Source organism: Lissotriton vulgaris, chromosome 2_1, assembly GCF_964263255.1.
Source record: "Lissotriton vulgaris chromosome 2_1, aLisVul1.2, whole genome shotgun sequence".
In the NCBI taxonomy this organism is placed as follows: Eukaryota; Metazoa; Chordata; class Amphibia; order Caudata; family Salamandridae; genus Lissotriton; species Lissotriton vulgaris.
This window is the reverse complement of record NC_141687.1, coordinates 156,295,734-156,306,349: the sequence shown is the minus strand read 5'-3', so window position 1 is coordinate 156,306,349 and position 10,616 is coordinate 156,295,734. Positions and strand designations below refer to the sequence as shown.

The window sequence follows — 10,616 nt, the reverse complement described above, 5'->3', positions numbered from 1 at the left end:
TGACTACCTGAAAAATCATCCCAGTTTCGTTTTTGGGCTATACTAATTGTTTGTATGGGCGGGGGTGGGGGCCGTGCGCCTTGTTCCATGGTATCCTCCCCCCTGGCTTTTCCTTCTTCCTTTTTCTCTGTTTTCTTTCCTTTCCCTATATTATCTCCTTCTATATTTCGGGTTCATGTTTAGGGCGACAGGCACGCTGCTGGGAGGGGTAGGCCATAGCCTTCTGCAGGGGTGCAGTGTGGGGCGGGTGGACTGGGGTCTATTAGATAGTTACTTGTTTCTATGGCTCTTTTGTGTCCTTTTCTTGGGTCTCCATGACTGTGCGTGATTCCCGCGGGGTGAGTGCCTGGGGGGTGGAGGTTTGGGGTATTCCTATATAATATAGTACTTTCAAGTTCTGATTATGCTGACTTGGCCGCCCTGCCCCTAAGAATGTTTGCTTTTGGATTGTCGATCGCCATTATCGCCATGGGGATGGTACAGTAATGTGGAGTCACCTTTTCCTTTCTATTAGTATTTTTGTTTTCTTTTACTCCCCGGGTTGGGCTGTATAATGATTGCAACTTTATCCGTCTCATTACTAATTTGATTTTCATGAGGGTGATGTTCTGCTTGTATTTGTGCACATAAGGTTGTGGGGGGACACTGACTTAAGAAGTTCTGCAAGGGCATCAATGACTTGAACGCTTTGGACTATTCTTATGACGAATCTATGGATCCCCTATTATACTGTTGTTGGTTCTGTTCCCCGCCATGTGCACCAGGACGTTTATTATACAACCTATCCTCTACTCCTTAAACATAAAAATTAACCTTCTGTGATCCTGTGCCGGGGGGTTACACTCAATTAGCATTATTGACTCGCAGCATTGTGTAGTATTGCGTAACCACTCCGTACTTTGACATTGGTGCTTTCCAGTTTGTTCTGTGGCCGGCCTCTGGGTTGTAGGCCCGTATTTGTATGCACCCATCTACACAAATACATTTTTCAAAAATTAAAAAAAAATAAAGCGAAGCCTGAAAGGACAGGGGTGGAAAATCTGAAAGAATATCAGTGTCTTGAGAGATGTTCATTGCAAATGAAAGGGTACCTAGATCTATGGTAGAGGCAATGGGCAGAAAGGACGCCTGGATGTTAAGAATTTTATTGAAGAAAAAGCTGGCCAGCTGGTTGACCCAAGATTCTGAGGGAGAGAATTTTGGGCTTGAAGCAGGGGGAGAAGTGAATTCCCTGACGATTTAAAAAATTTCCTTACTGATGTTGCAGGCTGAGTCAATTCTTTTAGCAAAGAAAGACTTCTTCGCCGTTATGATTGCTTTATGATAGGTCTTAGTAAGATTTTTAAACCTTATGTTCAGGGGGCTTCATAGTTTTTTCGCCACATTCGTTCAGCTTTCTTGCAGCTTTTCCTAATCTCATGAAGTTTGGTGGTAAACCAAGGGGCTGACGTACGTTGGAATGTTTTAGGTCTGGCGGGAATGGGCACTAATTCGTCAAAGCGTTGAACGAGCCATGACTGAAAGCTAGAAAGATCCTGCTCAAGATTCCCGGTCAGTTGACAAGGGTGGGATGCCAGGGACTGCTCCAGCATATCGGTGGTAACACGGTGGAAAGGACGAAAAACCCTAGGTTGAGGGCCATTCTCAGTTCTAGAGGGTTTAGAAAGACCCAGGATATCAAAGTTTAGCAGGCAATGGTCAGACCAGACCACGGGAAGTGGTGGATAGGATTGAATAGGCATGGAGGAGAAGACTTGATCTAACAAATGACCTTTATTATGGGTTGCTGCAGAAAAATAAGGAAGGAGATCAAACGTGCTGGTAACATCACTTAATTTAACAGAGTCAACTAACTCAGGTTCGTCCATATGGATGTTAAAATCTCCAAGAAGTAAAAGATGCTTATATTTCATTGCAAGTGGGGACAAGGCCTGATGGAGTTTGTCACAAAAAGGGCCCAGATGGCCAGGTGGTCGATAGACCAATAAACCGGCACAAGAGTGATGCGGGGAAAAAGATAAGCAGAAACCAAGTAATTCAGCCCCAGGAATGGTGTCAATTTCAAGAGCTGAGCAGGTATATCGCTTATCAACCACTATGGCCACTCCTCCTCCTCTTCCTAACTCTCGGTCCTTCCTCACAATGTAATAGTTAGGGGGTAGGGCAGTGGAGATGTCAGGACTGGAGGAGTCACATAGCCAGGTCTCCGTAAGAAAGAGACATGACGGCTTCTGCTCTGAGAGTAAATTGAAGAGGTCCAGGGCATGCTTACCAAATGACCGAGTGTTTAGAAGCATGCAAGGGTGAACGTGGACCTTCGCAGAGGTCCCCCCAGCAGTAATGATTGAGCCGGAGGTGTCTTGTATAGAAGACGTAGTAGTAGCCGACCATCCGCAAACCTCACAGATATGACCGACATTAGCAGGGTCACATAGATGTTTAACACACCCACGGCTAGTAATAGTCCTAAGCCTGAATAGAGTGGCGCGGTCGTAGTTAATTACCCTCTCTGCAGTACGACCTAAGTGAACCAGGTCTTCTGCAGGGCCGGGCGCCTCCGGGACGCGGACGGGCGCAGACGGGCTTACCTCAGGCGCACCTCCGGCGCCTGAGGTAACCAGAAGTTGCTTGCATCAAACAAGAATTGCTTTCCATTACAACTCCAGCGATCAAGGATTTCATTGACAAAAGCCTCCTGGACATGGCAGGACAAATAAAAAAACAAGAAGAAACCATCAAGGCTAGAAAGGCATTCAAGTTTGCTCGGGATAAAAATGATTACGAGCAGGGCCAGGTTTTCACGTTTGCACGTAAATATGACTCTGAAAAAACAAAGAGGTGTAGGGGCATTACAAAAACAAGCACAAGAACAAACAGCTGTGCCGACAAACACTGTTGCTTCTTCTTCAGATACCAGCTTAATAGTGAGCGATACAGAAACAGAGGGAAGTGGCTCAGAGGCTGGCGATAACTCGGTATTAGGTCCACTCACCTATGTGGAAGAAATGGACTATGTACGGCAACAGAGAAAAATGTCCCTTCGCTCGAGGAATGTAAATCTGCAAACCGCAAACGCAGGAACTGCAAGAGGCACCAAAGGCGCAAATGTGCAAAACAGCGGAGGCAGTGGACAATTCCACAAGAAGAAAACCTGGAAAAACTAGATAACAGTACGGAAAACACGATCATAAATCTAGCTAACATCCAACTTAGTGCTGCTGAACTGCAATTGTTGAGTTTGAGGCTAAGTTTTTGTCCGGAAAGTAACTTTAATTTTGTGGAGACCAGGGTGGACGTATATAAATTTATACGCAAACTTAAATTAGCCAAATTCTTTAATGTCCAGAACCAGAATAAACCAGTGGCCAATCTACCCAATATCTCTGGACAAACGGGACTAACAGCTAGACAAATCCCCCTCATGAAGACTTTGTTTTCCTTGGGCCAGGACAATGTGAATGGTCAGCAACAACTACCAGATACACAACAAATAGCGGAAGCCGAGGGTATAACAATCTCTGCGCCTGGCAGCAGTCCATTCAAGGCTCCCGCCACCTTTGTCCCAGTAATGCCACGCGATGCTCTCGACATCTTTCACGAACGCATTACGGAAGAACTAAAAGCCCTGCATAAGAAGACCATCAGAACTAAACAAAAGCCAAAAAAACACCACATCGCAGCATTACTTTCAATTAATGAACAAACTAAAAAACAACAATTCTGTAGTAAGCAAGAACTCTGACAAAGGAGGAAATTTAGTATTATGGGACAAAACTGAGTATAAGGAAGAAGCTTATAGACCTCTTAATAACATTGAATGTTATGATTTGACTAATGGGGCAGCAGTGAACAAAATAAACAAAGAATATAAGGCACAACTTATGCAATGGAAAAGGGAAGGTTTAATTACAAAAGACGAATTCTGTTTCCTGCATAAAGAATTCCCGACGTTACCAACGTTCTACCTTATCCCCAAAGTACATAAGCAAGTTACCCCAGTACCAGGACGTCCGATAATTTCGGTGAGGGACAGTGTCTTTGAAAATACTTCGAGATATATCGACCACTATCTACAAGAACATGTTATAGCTTTGCCGACATACCTTAGAGACACCAAAGATTTCTTGAGCAAACTCAATTCCATCAAATGGTCGGATGATTATTTACTCATGACATTAGACATTGTTTCCCTCTATACAAGCATAAGACACGAAGATGGCTTGGCCGCAACAGAATCTTTCCTTCTTAGCAGATGTTTGTCTCTACATTATCATAATAAGATGCTGCTATGTATGATGCAATGGTGTTTGTATAACAATCTATTTATGTTCGATGGCAAGATTTAAAAGCAGCGGCAGGGCGTGGCTATGGGCGCATGCTTCTCCCCCAGCTATGCGTGCTTGCACGTAGGCTGGTGGAAGAAGCATGTGCTCATGGAACAACATAGATCTGTTGTCGATAGGCACCTGGCCCACAGATGGAGGTATATAGATGATATATTTATCGTCTGGAGAGGGACTGAAACAGAAGCCTCAGAGTTTGTTAATATCATAAACAATAATCTTCTCAACTTGCAGTTCACAGCTCACATTGATTGACATACAGTAAACTTTTTAGACATCACAGTATAGGTTGAGGATAACAAAATTGAAACACGATTGTTTCGCAAGCCTACAGCAGGAAACACCTTGCTGCATGCCACTAGCTTTCATCCGTAGAAAAATTGTTCAGAAGTTGAACAGTTTGAGCAACATGGCCAACACTTCTGTGATGAATTAGTGCAACGGGGTTACCCCAAAAAATTATTGAAACATTCTTTTAAGAGGGCACGGTATACACCTAGAGAATGCCTCTTTGAGACAAAAAGCAAACGTGAACTGGAGAGTTTAGTTTGCGTCACTACATTCTGTGCAGAAACCCATAAAATAAGACAAATGGTTCTGAAACATTGGCATCTGCTGGAAGAACTGGAAATGCCGTTCCCCCGTCCAATATTTGCTTTTAGAAAAAAACAAAATATTGGCCAGCAACTAGTCCATGCAGACATCAGAATATCAAAACCGAAAAGCGACTTATTGTCCAAATGGGGACTTAAACCAATAGAGGGCCACCACAGATGTGGGAATTGTATCGCATGTGATACAACCATTGAAGGAAAAATTTTCCGCCAGACTACCACGACGTGGACCCACTCGAATTTCACCAATTGCAGAACCAAGAATGTGGTTTATGCCATTATTTGTCCTTGTCCAAAAATTTATATAGGCAAGACAAATCAACAAGCCAATACACGCATGACGCAACATAGGTCACGCATCAAGAACAAAGTGCTCACAGCGCCCCTTGTTCAACATTTCATTGACCACAACCATGGGGAAAACGAGTTCCAGTGGACTGTGTTGTTCAACCTGAATCAATCTAATTTGGGCACAAACAGTGACCAAATGCTATTAAAGAAAGAAGCGTATCTGATACTCAAATTTAACAGTACCCAAACGGGGCTCAACTCTTTATCCGAGATTTCTCGTTTGTAAAATCACAACGCATGCCTGTGAAACTACATTGACCATAATGCCGAGCGGCGGGTTTTCCATGATGTAGGAACCTCACATGGTGGTTTTCCACCTATGAGTTCGCATTTCCTGGTCCATCAGTTGGAAATTGAGGTGAGTGCCAGCATGTCTCCAGACTATAGCAGAGAAAATGCGGAGTCTTAGCGCTTAATAATTCAAGATAATTGTTTTAGAAATCAGCGCGATTGAAGCACGCCTTGTGGCACGCCGCGGAGGAGCTTTCAGCTTGTTCCCCGCCCGCCAGCAAAGGATTCCCTGCAATCGGCGCAATAGTAAACATTTCGGTTCCTTCATTAAAACCTCCAGGTATGTCCCACTGTATTCCTTTGTAACTTCGCAAGTGATTTTTCTAGTTAAGCCACTTGCATTAAGCACAGCTCATGTTTGTGCATTTCAGGCTGTAGCGACTTTGCCTTGTGAGCGAAGAATTCACAGTGTGAAAAGAAACAGTAGCGTCCCCGTTTATAACAACTCAAGGTAGGACATGTAAGCTTTTCAGTTGTGGAACCACTGTAACTGTGCGTCTCTGAATGGTCTGGTAACCAACTCCCATTCACATACTCTTTTTAACAGAACCACTGCCAAACCAAAAGCCCTATCCCACTCGAATAATTGGACCGCGGGACCGCGTTATCCACTCGAAAAGGTAATAAAATCCTGTGACTTTCTGTCTAGCTAGGGGGTCGATACTTCATTACAACTGGTGGCTAAAACAAGCTTCCTTTCTTTTTGTAGAGTACTACATTGAAAGAGCCCTGAAGAGAATCTGAGATTGTATCCAGATTCGAAACGCGTCGGCAAAACGGCAAATAGGCATTATTGATTTAGCAAAACCTCCAGTTATTTATCAACTTTAACTAATTGAAGAGTTTCAATTCAACTGCTTGCTGCCTTTTTCTGTTTTTTTGACCCTAGTGGGGCACTTTAATGATTTGAATTCTCGCAAAGATTAACTATTTGTGATGGTCGAATTGTTATTATTTTTTCTCTTGTAAAAGAAGCCTGTACATAAATGTGGATTCATTTGTATATATGTTTGTTATTGATAGGTGTATGATAATTGTATGCATGATAGTTGTAAATAGTGTAAATGTTTGTATTTAGTGTTTTTTCTCACCCATTTAAATGTTTCTTAAAATGATCAAAAATTGATAAAAAGGGTCTAAATAAAATAACCCATACAAACAAAAGGTTTTCCCCTTGTTTGCATTCTCATAAATTGTGAGGTAAAATCATTCCGAGGGCCAGCATTTTTTCTGTTTTTCTAGTTATATTAGGTCCAGCTGACCCCCTGTCCCAGGACCAAACTCCGTTTTGTATACAAAAAAAAACAACAAAAAAAACTAGCTTTCATCCGTAGCATACAATCACCAGTTTACCCTATGGTGAATTTTTAAGGATCAGTAGAGCATGTAGTACACCAGAAGCAATGAAAACAGCACAGCAAGCAGCGAGAAACCAACTCTTACAGAGAGGTTACAAAGCCAAATTCCTAGACACTGCACTAGTGAAAGCTAACTCTAGAGACAGGGTGGACCTATTGGAAATGGTAAAGGAAAAGACAGTGACGGATGAACAGGCCATCACTCAAGGCCAAACAGTTAGATCTAGTACCTCCCTATCATATAGATTTATTTCTACACATAGTAGGCAAGCCAATGCGATAAAAAGCATAATCAACACACAATGGCCAATTGTATTAACAGATGCAGTACTGTCACAAGTACTTGCCATTAAGCCAAATTTTACTTACAGAAAAGCCCGCTCTATGCGAACTGACTTAGTAAGAACGAGTCCAGAACTAGATCTCCAAAAGGGGTGGCTAACAGCCAGCAAGGGCTTTCACAAATGTAGCTCATGCCGAGCTTGCAAATTCGGCATGAATGTTAAAACATACACTACTGGTTTCTCAGAGGCTCCGATCAGTTTAAAGGGATATTACTCTTGCCGCACTGACCATGCGGTATATGTCCTTCAGTGCATATGCGGTTTACGCTATGTAGGCAGCACAAAGTTGCCTGTCCACCAACGAATATTACAGCACCTGCGGGCAACTGTAAATTTGTATTCTACCTATCCAGTGGCTCGACACGTTAATGAGAAGCATGCAAGCAATCTGAACGTGTTGAAATACTACGTTATTGATAGCGTGCCACTCAATAAACGGGGAGGCAATCGTGAAAAGAACCTTAGACAACTGGAGACAAAGTATATAATCGAATTAGACACTAAGGCCCCTAATGGATTAAATATGTGTGAAGATATACACCATTACTTTTAGAGTGGCCCAAAATGTCTATCAGTAACCAGTTAAATACCTCAAAATATGATCTGTCAATACTGTGTGTAAATCTATCTTCTGTTTACATGCTGATCTCGTCTGTCATTGATCGAGTTGCTTAGTGTTTTTTGACTGTTTTGTAAAGACTGTGCCTAGATGATAGCTTTCTTGATTATGATATTCTCTATAGCAAAATACAATATTTTATATAGGTACACATCAAAAGCCGCCCTTCTTTTCTTCTCTTTCTTTTTTCTTTTCTCTATCTGATAAATATTTAACTTAGAATCACGAGCACTTTTTTATACTGTAGGGGTTTGTACATTATCCAGCACAAAATGAGTTCAAGTTTACATATTATACAATGTTGATAGTAAATATAATCTGGGTCGATGTGTTTTTGATATCACTAATGGTACCAATTTTCTAACTGTCTTAAGCCCATAATTAAAAGGTACATTGGGGCGACAATATGCATTTGTGCACAAATAAACCAAACACCAAAAGATTTGGTTGGATGATATTCTGCGATTCAGCAAGTAATATCATCATATATTAATGTTGGCGTTGAGATAGGTTGCGAATTACCACTCACATTTTCAATTCATTTTGAATAGTCGTTGTTTAAGGCAGACATTACTATCCAATCAGAAAAACCATATATGACCAAATGTTAAATTAATATCTGTATTTGAACAGTTATCAATATACTGCCAACTTGTTTATTTTAAATATCATAAAAATGTATTCTGAACAATGTTTGAGTCCATATGAATTCTAAATATTCTGTTAAGTAAAAACAGTATAATTTGTAGTTTTTTACCTGCCAGTATGTCTTCACTTTCAGTGAGATTGGTGGTTTTCCAAACCACGTGATTTTTTGCACATGTGTATAAAAAACAAAGTTTTAGAGCAATGCAAGTATGTGAACAAGGCCACGCAGTTGGCCGAAACGCGTCATTCTTTCCGATGCATTTGCGCTCTTGGCTAATATAAATAAAAGTCACTGTTTCCAGCAGTGAAAAAAGTTATTACGGAGTTCGTGTTTCTCTTCATGGTGGATGCACTCACCGGAGTGGTAATTGTAAATGTATATATGTATATATATGTATATGTGTGTGTATGTATGTGTATATATATATATATATATATATATATATCACCAAGATTTCTGAGATTTTCTGGGTCTGTCAAAGGAGAGTTTACATTGGCCCTAGCCAATCATAAAGAATCGGTCACACTCATCTGCCAATAAGTGTTTGGTTTAAGGATCTGACTAAATGAATGCAGATGGCTAGGAGGTGGGTATCATTCACCAATATTGAAATCCTCTAATAGGTCATGCAAGCAAAGACACAATATCCTATGATCTTGATGAACCTTTAATACTGTTGGCTTAGCTCTGTTTTTAACCATTTCCTTTTTATTTTGCAGCCGGATTAAAAGCTGGTGTTATAGGATGTGGTGGTTTTGCAGCGTTTTCTGCGGCCATTGACTATTATCTACGTTAACAGCAGAGCTTGGTACTGGCAAATTATGTCTTTAAGGACCATTTTATTTTGTGGCATTCTAACTACTTGTGATGGCCAGACCAAGTGACAAGACCAGCTCTCTGTTTCCTGCCATCAGGATTATGATGTTTAGGTGCCACAACCTCTGCCCGGTGTTGGCATCAAGTACCTTGATCCTTTGTACATGGGGATCACTCTTGTTTTCAGGCAAGCATATTGGCAGTTTTCCAAGGACTTATTATGTGCTGCGAAGAACGCTGAATGTGTAAGACTTGAGCACATCCTGGCACTGTCTCTGTTCGGCTCCTCCGTATTGTATAAGAACGACTATTGACGGTTAACTATTGCCCAGGAGAGAGATCAGTTCCTCGCACACTCGCTGTGCGATGAATTATTACATAAGGGGACTGAACACAGTTGAACGTATGTTCGCAACATACAAATGTTAAAGAAGGCAAGCAAATAGTCTACTGATTGCATTTCATGTTCTTTTTTTTATTTGCTATGAATATGCAAAGTACAACCTTAAATTAAATAAAAAAAAGTTCTAATGATATTGTGGATTTAGTTGCATTTTTCTAAAAATATCCGGAAACAAGTGCCTTGCTTGATCTTTAGAGTTTTAGTTTGGTCTTGATGAGCGTATCTTCCTTTGAGAAGTGCACTGTATTCTATTTCTTTTTTTGGGGGGGGGGGCATGGGCATTTTGTCCTATTAAGTAATGTCACTCAAATTATAAGCACTTGTTGAAATATCAGGAACACTGACTAACACATAGCCCAAATAAATAAAACGTTTACAGCAAGGAGTGAGTTAGAATTCCACAGTTTGTGCAATCCATATTTCAATGCAGCTACAATTAAGACTACCTAGTAAACTAACATTTAATGAAGAGGGGCGCAACGGAACAGTCAAGTCAACCACAAATGAACTTTACTATTTACAACAGGAGTGTAAAAATCAAGAGTCGTCTGCCCCAATTTTCCTTCAAGAGTCTTAGTGCACCCTTACATCTAGCCTACTAGTACATCTTCAAAGCAAGATTGGAAAATTACTGAAACATTAAGAAGACATCCAACTTATTCATGCATTTCTGATTACAAAGTGTACAATTTTCTTTTTTCGGTTTAGTTTATTTTTTTAACTCATATTTACTCATTTTATGTGTTCTTTCCTGAGAAGGAATGTTGTGGCAAATACGTTTATGAACACGCTGTAAGACGGCATTTGCAACTAAATTATTTCTGTAAG

The 10,616-nt window shown here is 40.9% G+C and overlaps 1 protein-coding gene across 1 annotated transcript in view; it reads left to right on the top strand.

The window, feature by feature from the left end:
- The window catches only part of LOC147729734 (mitochondrial import inner membrane translocase subunit Tim22-like), a 74,707-nt gene extending 64,790 nt beyond the window's left edge, over nucleotides 1-9,917 (top strand). The window contains exon 4 of the mRNA XM_086954618.1: nucleotides 9,289-9,917. Within this exon, the coding sequence (XP_086810744.1) occupies nucleotides 9,289-9,365 (77 nt within the window). The 3' untranslated portion in view covers nucleotides 9,366-9,917. The remainder of the gene's footprint in view (nucleotides 1-9,288) is intronic.
- Nucleotides 9,918-10,616: the final 699 nt, after the last annotated feature.